This window comes from Accipiter gentilis, chromosome 30 (assembly GCF_929443795.1).
Source record: "Accipiter gentilis chromosome 30, bAccGen1.1, whole genome shotgun sequence".
In the NCBI taxonomy this organism is placed as follows: Eukaryota; Metazoa; Chordata; class Aves; order Accipitriformes; family Accipitridae; genus Astur; species Astur gentilis.
Window position 1 is genome coordinate 16,254,364 of NC_064909.1, and position 13,235 is coordinate 16,267,598.

At 44.6% G+C, this 13,235-nt stretch overlaps 1 protein-coding gene across 1 annotated transcript in view; it reads left to right on the forward strand.

Annotated features, from left to right (window-relative positions):
* LOC126052814 (calpain-13-like) overlaps nt 1-13,235 on the forward strand; it is a 50,550-nt gene that overhangs the window by 18,783 nt on the left and 18,532 nt on the right. Inside the window, exons 4-11 of the mRNA XM_049834014.1 lie at nt 246-364; nt 4,136-4,269; nt 6,106-6,280; nt 7,147-7,218; nt 8,987-9,072; nt 10,479-10,553; nt 11,406-11,572; nt 13,063-13,211. Of these exons, the coding sequence (XP_049689971.1) occupies nt 246-364; nt 4,136-4,269; nt 6,106-6,280; nt 7,147-7,218; nt 8,987-9,072; nt 10,479-10,553; nt 11,406-11,572; nt 13,063-13,211 (977 nt within the window). The remainder of the gene's footprint in view (nt 1-245; nt 365-4,135; nt 4,270-6,105; nt 6,281-7,146; nt 7,219-8,986; nt 9,073-10,478; nt 10,554-11,405; nt 11,573-13,062; nt 13,212-13,235) is intronic.

Consider the following 13,235-nt stretch of genomic DNA (forward strand, 5'->3'; position numbering starts at 1 on the left):
CAAAAGATAGGAGGAGCATGAAAGTAGAAAAGGATGGCTGGGTAGCATCACGGTTTCCAAAGTTCATTGCTGGTGAATACTGCATAGTGGTTCAGCATTTTTCAGGAGGAACGGGAGACAGAATAATGTTCGTTTCTCTTAACAAGCTGGTTCTTAGATGTTGAAGTGTACTCACCTAAAGAGTTAGTTATGGTCCACGACAGTGAGTAACTGACTGAATGCACTGGATTTTTCCCTCCCTTGAGGTGACTGCTGGATGCTGGCTGCCCTGGGCTCCCTGACACTGCAGAAGCAATTTTTGGAAAATGTTTTACCAAAGGACCAAGGATTCCAGGTTGATTATGCTGGGATTTTTCATTTCAGGGTATGTATTCTCTGCTGTATTGGTACTGCTTGGGCTTGGCTGGTTGGATTAGATAGGGGTCCAAACTGCAGTCCCAGATCTCGACGTCCTTGAATGCTTTGGTTCTTCAGTACTGACTCCCAGTTCAGAATTTTGCAGAAAATCCCAGATTTTCTAATGATTCCTTGAGCTCCAGGTGGTGCAATCATACTTCAGGGAATTTGAAACCCTTTTCTGAAAGTTATGACTCCAGAGGTACAGATACCAGCTGTTCAGATAGATTTGTGTACATATATGTTTTAGACAGCATTTTGGTGTCTGCTTTGATTTGGACAGTTTGTTATGGCTGTCAGCACAACTGTGCTCTTTATCTGTTTGGACTCATTTTCTGTTTCCCCATATACTTCACCTTGCCTTTCTAGCTTGTGGAAATGGCTTGAAATTACAAATCCTTGGAGACAGATCAGAGGAACAGGCTTTTGATGTTTTGAAAAGAAGTTTCTTTCAGAGACAAGAGCAAGGCTTTTTAGTAAATCTCACTTTCTACCAACTCTTGAAATTCTCTGAATCTCCCAGGAGGGTGACTGGGTTAGTAACTGGCAGGCCCTGCTTGCTTGTATCTGAATCTACCAAATAACTTGTGGGATTAGAAGCACTTGCAGTACCATTAAGCTCCAGAAACTAAACTGGTTGTAGAAAGAATCAGTATATACTCGGCCATTCATCATTCCCTTTTTTTCACAACTTTGTTTTGTTATATGCAGTTCAGTACCAAACAAAGAGCTCTGGCAGTGGGACTTCTTTCACCCCCTGGAGCTCTCATGGAGCAGCACCAGGAGGATTATCTTGTGGGCAACCTAAATTTTGCTCCATGCCTTTGCCCCTTGGAATACCAGATGTTTCTGTCTTGGCCCATTTCCAGCATGCAGAGGTGCACTGTATAAGATAAACCAGCTGAATGGACACCACTCCGCTTAAAACACATTAAAAGGATGCAAGCTAGATTGTCTTTCATGAGAGCTTTGAAAAGATTAGTTAGGAGCAATCCTTAAATCTTAAGCAGTATAAATACCTTACAGTATTTGAAAATGTTTTCCCTGTCATCTCATCTGCAAATCAATGCAACTGTTTCTGGCTTTCCTTGAGCAATAAACCCCTGAGAAAGCTACTCTGAATGGAAATGCTTCTCGGCAATGCCTTTCAATTATTCCATCAAAGATATTTTACTGCCATCCACAGGCTAAGCCATCAGCCCTCAGTTCAGTGAAAAATCACAAACAAGGCATATCATACGCTAATATAAAAATTTTAGCTTATAACTTTTTTTCACCCTTTTGGATCTGGAGCACATTGCATCTCAGGAATACAAAGGGCTGCTCCAGTCTTCCTGCACAACACTAGCTGTTTGGCTGCAAGAATTAAGGGTGTTAAGCACTTCATCAGCTGTAGTTAAGAGGGGTAACGTTTTTATCTAGGCAATAATTACAATGATGTTATTCTACCAGGAATTAAGTTAGTCTTGTGTTTGTATAGGAATCACTTTCTCTGCCACAGAAGCTCTGATGCTTGTGAGGCAGGGTGTGCCACGCGTTGTGACAGTAAGCAGCAGCAGCTCAGCCTGGGAAAAACCCAGAAATATTCTGCAGGGACTACAGGGGGTTATGGCACAGTGCATCAACTCAAAACAGGGAGGATCCACCCTGAGCGTTAATGCTCCTGCTCTCAGGAGGAAACTGATGAAATCTTTAAAGGCCATAAGTGGTCAAGACCTCAGTTTCAGGATACATCCAAAAGGTGCCTTCTAATACCATGGAAAAGAGAGTGGTTGAAAGGCATGGGATTTCTCCTTGCTCAATTTCAGAGCTGGATTTCTCTAAGGTCCCTCGTGAGGAAGGGGAAAAAGGAAGCAAAATAACTACACAGTATTCCCCCTCCAACCAGCAGCACCCTAGGTGTGGTGTTGTCATCTTGCAACTGTCCATTTCTTTTTTCTCCTCTTCTAAGCCAAGGAAAACAAAGTCCTGATTTAAAAGGCTCACCACTAATGTGGAAATGAAGAGCTTCCCTCTTTGAAGCCTGCCTACATAGGGATTCTTTGTTTCACTTACTATCACGTTCCAATCTGCAGTACTTTAAATCCTGAGGGTATAAAGACATTTCATGAAGCCAAACTCTCAAGCCAGATAGTGAAGGCATTAGGGCATCTCTGAAGGCATATGGGGGAGAATGGCTTCTCCTGTACCATTCTTGCACTCCCAGAGCATCCTAGGACTTTTCCATGAGGTTTCTCATTCCTACTGTAGCTTTTCCTCTCCTTGTGAGCTCAGGTGAGACCATGATCTTTAAGTCTGTGGCAGTCAGGACAAAGCAGCTTTCTTTACCCAGCTGAAGAAAAATACAGTGCTGCATTCAGAAGGCCTCCAAGCTTGAGCTCCCTACCAAAGATGGCCAAGGAACTTGGCTTTTAGAAAAATGTCACTCAGTGTGTTTGGACTGCATTAATCCCCACAGCCAGTTCCGTGTTGTTATCCTTGTTTACCTGTTGTGTTTGCACATGAAGCACCGTGGGGAGGTGTGGCTGGACATCACACCTTTTCTCCATACAGACCTGCTGCCAGGTGTTGACTGGTGACAGGAGAGCATGTTAGGTGACTTAAAGGACACCTCCTTTTGGACTGTCCTTTTGCCTGTCTCTTTTTTGGGCAGAGGAGAGCCATCGGCAGGCTTTTCCTCAAAACCTCATCCTGCCAAAATCAAGCAGAAGGCTCAAACCACTCCTCGAGCTCAAGTTCAGGGAGTCCAACCCTGCCACCTCCTGCCACTGCTAATGTAGGGACTGAAAGGCTGGGGTGAGGCAGAACTTAAGTAGGATCAAACCTGCTTTCGGCTTAGCAGACTGTAAGCTGCTTTGCTGCTGGGGAGATCTGGTCTTGTGCTTTTCTAACAGAACAGCTCATTTCAGGGTTTTTCATTGACCAAAGCTGTTGAAATAAAATCATGCTAGACTAAATCTATTGCTGGCATACTTCCACTGGAGTCCTTAGCATTACTGCAAATAAGAGCTTGGCCTCTTATGATTGCGAATCATGCTAAGCTACATTAATCTGCTAATGACTCTGGAAATGGCTGCTTTAGTTCATCCCCACAGATCTCTTTCCCTATCTTCTCCCTTGAAAGGTTTCATCAGCTGGATCAGCTGGAGAAACACCTGCTCTGTCCACATGCTGGAGAGACCGCCTGCGTCCTCCTCATCTATCAAGGAGACGGATAACACCTCAAAACAGTCTTTAGTCACTACACGGTCCCTGTCCATGACAGCATGTCAGAGTCTTAATTGAAACACAGAGGAAAGAAAATCTAGAGACTGGATCATGACAGAGGCCCTCTGGCCAAGAGCTGTGCTGCAGGGGAAAATCCAAGTGCAGCTGAGGAGTGAGGTTCACTGAACCATCTGCATGATTGTTCTTTATCATCTTGAATGCTTGCTATCGCCCAAGAATATTAGCATATTTCCCATGTTGAATCTTTCTTCCCACTGATTGCAGGACTATTTATATTCCCAAATGACTTCCCCTGCCACTGGGAAATCCAGCCACTTGGTAGCTTGTTTAACAATGTGGACCATTAGCCTGAAGCAGTTCAGGAGACAACTTGCATATATCCATGCTTTAGATTAATTCCTGTGCTATTTCAGGAGGCTGTTGCTTGGCATGAATATTAGCTCTTAAAAAAGGCTCATTCTTTTCTCTCTCTTCTTTTCCTTTTTCTTTTTTTTTAAAATTTTATTTCCAGTTCTGGCAATATGGAGACTGGGTGGACGTAGTGATAGATGACCGACTGCCATTCCTAAATGGAAGATACCTGTCTGTACACCCTCGAACGTCAAATGAATTCTGGCCATCCTTGCTGGAAAAAGCATATGCCAAGTAAATATACCTGTTGTATTCTTTCACCCAGTGCCGAATGCTTTCCACAGGTAGTTTCACCCTCTGCTTTATGCAAAGCACACAGGGAGGAGTTCAGGCTAGCGGCGGTGTATGTTGTGCTGTGCTTATGCAAGGAACTGTGGCTGCATGCAAACACAGGGCCAACGTAACCTGGAGATGTTGGTCTCAGGCTGAAGACCTAAATGTACTCAGTCCAAGTCTGGGACGTTAACACCTGAGGAGTAAAATGAACGGGGCAATGGCTGGTGACACAAAAGGGGCTGGGCATCTCCTCCTTACTTTAAGCAGACTTCTTTTGCCTCTGTTTTCCTTTCTGTATTTTCCTCTGTTTAAAGGTGCAGACTCTAAGCATGGATTACCTCTGTTTACAATCACTAATCAGAGATCATGTAGATATTTGGAGCCAGCAATGAGAGGAAGCATGGCTGAAGAACATGCTCGGGCACAACACATGCACTCCTGTGAGTCTCTGGTCAGCTCTCACTTCACACAGAGAGCTCTGACTCTTGGCTGGGTCCCCAGAGTACTGAAGGGTTAATAAGGAGATAATAATTTAAAAAAAATCCTCTGAGGACTGAAGGGATCAGAGTGTGGTCCCTTAGCATCTGTAACATTGCCCATTATTAAATATGCTGAAGAGAAATTCCTGTGTGAGGGGTAGTATGAAGGGCTGGAACTTGGTACGCGTGCCCTACATCAAGCTGGTGTAACATTTGCAATGCAGTGAAGAGGAGCTGGAGAAAAGAGCTAATTATTTTGGCAGATTTGGTCAGGAATAAGCAAATGTTAAAGCAGCATCTGAATGACTCAGGAGTAGGATGCATTTTGCCCTGAGATATCTCAGAAAAGTTGACTCAGGATTCAGTATCAATTTGCTGCATAAGATTTTAATTACAAAGCAAACCAAACCTCTATTAAATTAAAGTTGCAAGCGATGCTGTTTATGAGATTCCCGTTTGAGAAGTTTTTCCCCGGTGCCCATGACAAATTCTTTTCATCAGTGTAGGACAAGGACAACCCTTCAAAATACAATTAGCCGCAGACTTCATTTGATTACATTCATTAAATACAGCGTGTATGGTACGGTTTAACAGCATGCTCTACCTGCTCTAAGTACGGCATGTTCCAGCTTATTTGCTGTCTCAATAAAAAGCACACGATAAAAGCAACAAGGACTGTGTTGGCAATATTAAATTATTATCCTATTATTGCACTCCAGCAGAGTGAATTGGGAACAGTGCTGAAAACTTATTTTTGTCTTGCCTTGGGAGCATGGGCAAATGCCTTCACCTCTCTCTCCTTCCTATTTCTCATTTGCAGAAGGGACACTGGCCTGTCTTTTGAAGAGCCATGACAAAATACGATGTAGAAACTAACAGTTCAGCTCCATTTGATCTGAAACATCCATTTGAACTAGTCACCCTTGGCCCCCTGTTCAGAAGAAGGAAACTGGATACTTCAAGATGAGATGCAGCTCATCTCCCTAAAACATCTGTGTTGACATGAGATGCACCTTATTATTTTTCACCGTCTGTAAATGACTCTAGATAGCTGCCTCAGATGTGGGTGAATACATAGGAAAAAGTCCCTCTTTGCCTCATTCATCCCACAGGGATTGTGTTGTGTCTGGCCACGTATTTCAATCACGTTTCCTTTCACTACGTGGCCCCATCATCTACACACCCCAGGCTCCTCCCATGCTCACTGTCTCGATCGATGCACATGTCCATTTTGGAAGCCATAGCTGTACGTTGCTGGTTAAAACACAGTGTAAGGACTAATTAACTTTTTTTTTCCTCCCCTCCCCCCAACAAGGTTTCGGGGCTCCTACCAGAACTTGCATGGAGGTTACCTTTCTGATGCTTTAGTAGACCTCACAGGAGGCATCCAAATGCGGTTTTCATTGAAGGATCCCCCTCCTGATCTGGAGGAGATACTGAAAGCAGCTGACAAATCTCAGTGTCTGATGGGGTGTAGCACCTCAGGCCAGGTGAGTCACAGGGCCAGTAGCATGCCTTTGTGGGTTTACCATGTTTATGTAAAGTTTGCTCATTTGAGTGAAAAAAGAAGTCCATCATCATTCCATGCAACAGTTTATGGATGCCTGAAGAGATGTTGGCAGAAAAAAGTAGGTAAGGTTATGCAGTAAGGAATGTAGATGGATTGGTCTGTCAGAAAGGGGTCTTGTGGCTTCTCTCCTGGCTAATTCCACTATGATAGAATGGTATCCTCTTGCAGCAGGGCTGATTTTGGCCTCATAGCTTTGTGATCGATTCTGGCAAGGCCAAAATGCAGGTCTCTTCTGCAAGAGGGTGCTATTATCGCATTGTGATTTGCAGGCTACCGGTATTAATGCTGGGAAGTTGCAAAAGGCTTTGTGATGCTCAGCAAGTATCTTGCTAAAAGGTTGCTAAGGCTGCCCTTACAACGTGTAAGGGAAGACTGCAAAGCGTGTGACATTGCTTCTGTAGTGCCTGGTTCAGTAGGACTCGAAGCTCGCCTGTTGCAAACAAGCCAGGGACTAGCCCCTCAGCTCAGGTGGCTGATACTGGGCTGTGCGTGGCAGGGAAATTCTTCCAGTGACACAGTCCAGATCATTCTGCAGTTGCAGCAGCTCTGGACCATTGAAGAACTTGCAAATATGCGAAGACCTGTAGTTTTGTTAAATTTACTGGCCTGCTTATGGCTGCAGTGGAAACAATAGTCACATTCCTCTGGAGCCAGTGTATTTGAGACACTGCTGTAGTCAAAACCAAGTTGCTTTTTCTGCCGTGCCAAATGACAGTTCTGATTGCTGATGGCCATACCTTTGTAGTGTGGCGGAGAGCTAAAAGCTGTGCTTTTTCCCTTCGGCAGCCGAGGAGGAACATAGACTTGAGGAATGGGATTGTACAGGGTCACGCCTACACTGTCACAGGAGCTGTGAAGGTAAGATCAAGGACTTGTTCCTGTCTAGTGGTTTTGCATGGGTGATCCACTACAGGGCAGTCATGCTGCTGTTCCATTCAGAGTAATTTTAATTAGCTTCACCCTTAGGAGGGATTGTTGAAAGCACATAGTTCAAATTCCAGGAGATGGAAGGATTCTGCCACAATGGGAAAAGGGAGGATATCTGAATCCTATAATTTTTTCTAACGGAAAAATGCAACTTAAATTCACTTTTGTGTTGGGACACTTCAACAGCAAATACAGCATTTCTGGGGATATTAATTCCATGCCGACTCTTAAAAAATTCATTTTTCTGTTTCAAATGGGAATAGAAGCACTGGCTGAAATTGTGGGATTTGTCATATGCAAATCTACATTTGTTCAGCTCAATCCCAAGCTGCCAAAAATCACTGTGTGAAAAGTAAATAACTCTCTGGTTCAAGAACAGTATTTCTCCATCTTTTAAAGCTGTTCTACTCATGCAGAACTTCTCCTAGCTAGATATTAATATTGCTGATCTGCAAACAGGACTAATTTATCACACAAATCAAAAGAAATGAAGGATTTTTTACAGCCAGAAGTCAGAACATGGCTTACCTCACTAAGCTGCAGTGCACACAGGGAGAGTTAACAGTGAGCAAGGCCAAGAAAGAAACCAAACAATGGCTATGCTGTCAAGCAAGATAGCTAGAACACATTTTAATCTCAGAACCTAAAGTACTTTGGAAAGGGGATGTGTTTTCCCTAAGCTATTTTCTTCCTTCTCCCCCTCTCTATAACGGTTTCGCGTATGAGCTTGGCTTTGGTTCATAGCCCCTCCTGCCATGGCATGCTTGGTGCCGTTATCATAGTCTGAGTGCTTCTTCTCGGAGGATACTTGCTCGTAGCCAAGAGGCTCCAAAATGGAAGGATGGGGTTGCCAGGCTCCAGAGAAGGCTCCAGCTGGCTCTCTCCAAGACAGGGGTGGAAGGATCCCGAATCCTATTGGAGAGAAAGCAGGCTGTTTCAGCTTGCTGCCACTTGCGATTAGTGCAGGGAGGCGAAACAGTCTTTGCCTCACCTTACAGGAGTGCCGAGGCATCCAGGGGGGTGTCCTGTGGGGAAATGATTTGAGGCTGGCCAGGAGCTGGGACTTTGCCTGGGAAGAGACTGCCATGGCCTTTGTTTCCAACACTGCCTGTGTGCATAAGGAGAGCCAGAAACAAAACATTTGCTTCTCCTTTCCACTTCCACCATTTTGGCTTCACTGGCGAAAGTGAGCTGCTTCTGGCTTAAACCAGTGACGGCAAGAGGAGAAAAGCACCAGAAACTCCAGCTGTTGGAAACCGCAGTACTGTAGATATAGAGCCACAGATTCTGTTTATCATCAACTCTCCGTGCTGACTGTCGACATTCACTCCGGGCAGTCTGGTGACCTCGTTCCTCAAAGTCTCTGCCTTTGCTGACTCACAGAATCAGATGTGCAGAGTTGGGCACTGGAGTTTCCCAAGGCTGTTGAAGTCATGCAGTGTGGCAGGAATGCTGCTGCTTCCCTCCGTGTGAGCTATTCGCTGTCCTCTGAAAAGCAAAATGGGCACAGTTTTCTCTCACACCTCATTCCTTTACGATGTAGCAAAAGACACTGATTTTTAGCTGCAGTCAAATGAGATCAGAAGTTAAACCAGGTCTCCAAGGTATAGAAGAAGATCCATTTTATTACCCATCTCTTCAGTGAGTATCACAATTGTAAAAAGCAGTGACTGAGTTTATTTTACTTTCCTCTTTACAGATACGCTACAAGAATGGTTGGAAACATATAATCAGGATCTGGAATCCATGGGGCCATGGGGAGTGGAAGGGGCCCTGGAGTGATGAGTATGGTCTTAAAGCTTTAATCTCATAAGGAGGATCACTCTTTTATAGGCTTATTGTAAAGGACCTCTGCCTTGCATCCATTATAATGAAGCAGACATTTCTAAATCAATTCATTATAAGCGTTATTTCCATCTGCAAAGCAACTGCCCGCAGAAATCCAATCCAGGGAAAAACTAATGCAGCATTGATTTTATATGTGCTCCTCACTAGGTCTAGCTCAGGCATCTTTTTGTCTATGTGTACATTTTTCCCAGTGGGTAATTCCAGACAAGTCATGGATGAAAGAGTTATTACCCGGAGTAAGCTCTGGCCATGCCCCTAGGTGCTGGCTGGCTGCTTCTATAGAATTCTGCAGCAATCGTGCATCCACCTTCCTGCTCCTTCTTCCCCTCCCATGAGTCCAAATCTGGGAAGAGGATGGTTAGCAGAGTCCATGAGACTAGGGCAGTATTTTTACGCAGTATTTAACACAGAGAGACAAAAAGGGTCCTTGGTTATTGCAAAGGTAAAGAGCCACTGGGTGACTTGAACTGATCTTTTGGATCCTGCACGCAGCTTTGGGATGCAAGGACCACTTTGCTGCTGTGTGTATAAGCTAACTTCTCTTTTCTGAGGAAAGGAATGATACAGAGGAAGACTGCAACAGTGTTTTGTAAATAAATAGATGTTAGTTTTCCTGGTGGAATTGCATCAGTGTTATCCTGACTAGAGAGATGTTCATGTGTCACTCGTACATGATTTAATAGCATCCCACCTCTCCCTGTTGCTAGGATCACTCACAACTTCACTGCTGAGAAAAGTCAGGCTAGTGTGTTGTGTCTGGATGGGCTGGCGGGTGGTGCAGACACGCTTAAGGCTGGGATAATAGCTATCTGCTCAGACAGCATCCTCCCATTTTTTGGAAGGGTGAACTATAATCCTAACTGTAATTGAAATGTCAGTAGAGCGCATTCACAGGTAAGCTGCATAAATCAATAAATTATAGATTCACGCTCTGTTTATTTATCTTAAACTCTGCAGAAAGTACAATTATCACTTAATTATAAACATGCTGCTTGGAAGCAACACATTTGACTGGCTAATGTGCCCTCTACATGTCAGTGTAATATCAGCACTATGCCTTGGTACCTCACTAACCTCTCCAGCATGGGGACAGGTGACTGGGGCTTGCAGGGCAGAGGCGGGATTCGCCATCCCAGGGTGGGCAACCTGGGCGCAGCAAAGGTGCAGAGCTCTGTTTGCTGGCCTTGGCTATGAAGGTATTGAGCACAGTCCTCTTCCCAACGTGCGGTTTACTCGCCCCTCCTGATCCCTCATAACTTAACGGGCTGGTTAGAGGAATGGGCTGGCCAGAGAGATGGAAAATTGTGCCTCACATCTGCTTGTTGCTTTGTTCTTGTTTACAGCTCTCCTCAGTGGGACCATGTTGAACCTAAATGGAGAGAAGCCCTCCTCAGAGACAAGGATGATGGAGAATTCTGGTATTTCCCTACCAATCCTCCTGTCTACCAGGTTTTCTGTTCATATTCATTATGAAAAAGAGTCATTTAGGCAGTTCTCTGCTCTTAGGAATGGCTCAAGGCACCGTGTGCTAGCTGTGTGCAAACAGCAAACTGGAGGTTGTCCTGATCCCATGGTTTCAGAGGAAACAAGACCTGGAGAAATGGAGCTGGCCAATATTAAGAAACAAGCTGGTGAAAGAAATGAAAAGCGAGAGGAGTAGAAATCCAGCTGGCTGAGGCCTAGTCATTTTGTCACACTGCCTCTCCCCTAAAAGTGCCTAGCTTGAGCCTTGGACTGGCTGGTGCTCGGAGGGGACCGGTGGCTGAGTGGGTCATAGAGCTTCTGCACTTGACCGCTCTGCGGGTGCTTGTGGTTTTTCACTGCCTCTGATTACTCTCGGATCCAGTTTAGCCGTGTATGAGCAGTCCTTTGGAAAAGGTATTATTATTGTTCACAAAGTGCACGCTTGCCCCACAAGGCTCTGAGGAATGCAAGGGAACAGCAGGCTGGTGTGAGATAGACACTGCAGGCTTCAGAAAAGCATGACTGTGGGGCAAGACACTGCAGAGGGACAAAGCAAGGTAGAGTGCCAGAGATGTGCTGGAGATAGCAGGGCTCCACCTAGGTACCATTGAACATGTCCTGTAATTTCCCTGGGGCTTTAGGTATAGTTAGGGCAGCCCAAATGCACTGAAAGCTGATGACTTCTGCACGGTATCAGCCAGCTCAGCTACAGCCTGCAGTGCTCCTTGTAATCCTCCTTTAAAGACGTGGGTGAGTACCTGGTTGGTGTCTCAAACTGAAAGGTGAGATTTTCTCCTTCTCTGCAGGATGTCCTGTGAAAACTTCCGGGAGCAGTTTTCCTGGCTGTATATATGTAACAGTACCCCAGCGTTTCTGGACTTTGGAGATCAGCACTGCACAACGTGGTCTGTGGAAAGGCACGTCAGCCTGTGGAGTCCAGCCCTTGCCACAGGCAGGAACAGCTATTCCCCAGGTAATGAACACTCATTGCAGTCACTGAATTCTCTCCTCCTCTCCACTGGTGCTTACAGTCAAACATTCACTCTGAGCACTGAAATGCAGAAATATTGATTGCCAGTTGTTAATGCCTGCCCTTTCCCATTACAACACCTATCAGCTGGAGAGGCAGAAACAAAGCACCAGCACTGGCTGCTGAGTTAAAGCAGGAGACTTATGATTTAGAAACCCTGAACTCTTTAAATCAAAATCTGCTTGCCTCTCTTCTTTCAGTCAGTTGCAGTAAGTGTTACTGGGGACCTCATCAGAAAGGCTGGTCTGGCAAATATGTAGCTGATTTTACAGAGTGAGAAATACTCACAAATTAAATGGATATGAAATGAAATAATTGAGCTACAGAGCTCTATTTTCAAAGGTAGAAATGCCTTTGAGCAGTTAAGACCGTTGGTTTTACTGCCTGTGCAAGGACTTTTCTAGCATTGCAAACTCTGATTATTAGTAGTATTTTTAAAAAAAAAAATTGTCTTTTTTACCTTTTCTTAATTTATCTTACTTTTTTACAAATGCAGGTTTTGTGTTTTTAACCTAAAATGGTAGCATGTGGTCAGTGAAGGAGCTTCTTTTTTTCTGCAACAATGACTTAGCAGCAAACACAGGTTTCAGCTTACAGGTTTCAGCCTCCTCCTCATAACCTTCATCACCGTGTCTCAATGGGTGATAACAAAGCAATGCCTGTGCTGCTGCACACCATGGGCACTGGGACCGAGCGAGGAGGTGCAGGGGCTGAACTGAGAGCGTGTGGGCAGAGCCAATTTCCTTGGAGCTGTGTTTTCTACCAGCCCTCTAGTAAAGTTCCTCTCCAAGTACAATTGGGCTAAATTGCAGCTTTCGAGAACACCCAACACAGCTACATAGCTTAAAGTCTAGACTGGTTTAAGCGGATTCTGCCATCTCAGTCCTTTTTCCCCAGTTTGGGCATTTTACTTCTCTCTTATCAGGGATGCTTCCTGTTAATCAAAACCTTGGCCAAGAAGAAACCTTTTCCCTCTTCTGCTCAACACTCTCTCTTGTCCACCACAAACATTAACAGGAAAGAAGGGGAGGATAGCTTTGGACTTTTTGTGCCTTTTTTTTTTTTTGTAATTTTCTTTTATGTGTTTGCGCTCTCCAAGCTACAATCCTTTTCAGCTCAGCCACTGGGTCAGGCGGCTGATTAAGAATCACTGTTTTCTGCCTCAGGGCAAGTGTGCCATGTAGGTGAAGCAGATGTAGAGGGGTTGGGAAATCTGCATGACTTTGCCAGAGATTTCTAGAATGTGCAATCGGTTTAACTCCAGATGCCTCAACTCCTACTGGCAATATAGAGACTACAGTGCTCTGTTGTATTGAAAGGATCTTGGAGCAGTAACTACCTATTCCTCTGGGTCCCTACAAGCAAGATCTTACACAATAGGCTACTGCTGGGACATCTATGTGGCTACTATTAATCTATTAACACTTTCTCAGCAGGTGCAGTTTCAACGAACCCTCAGTATTTTTTCAAAGTGCCGGATTATGACCCCAAAACTTATAATGTAGTCATTTCACTCATGCAAAAACATGCTAAGGATATGCAGGATGCAAAAAACCTGAAGATTGGCTTTTTTATCACCATGGTAAGCACAATCAGGTATCATGTT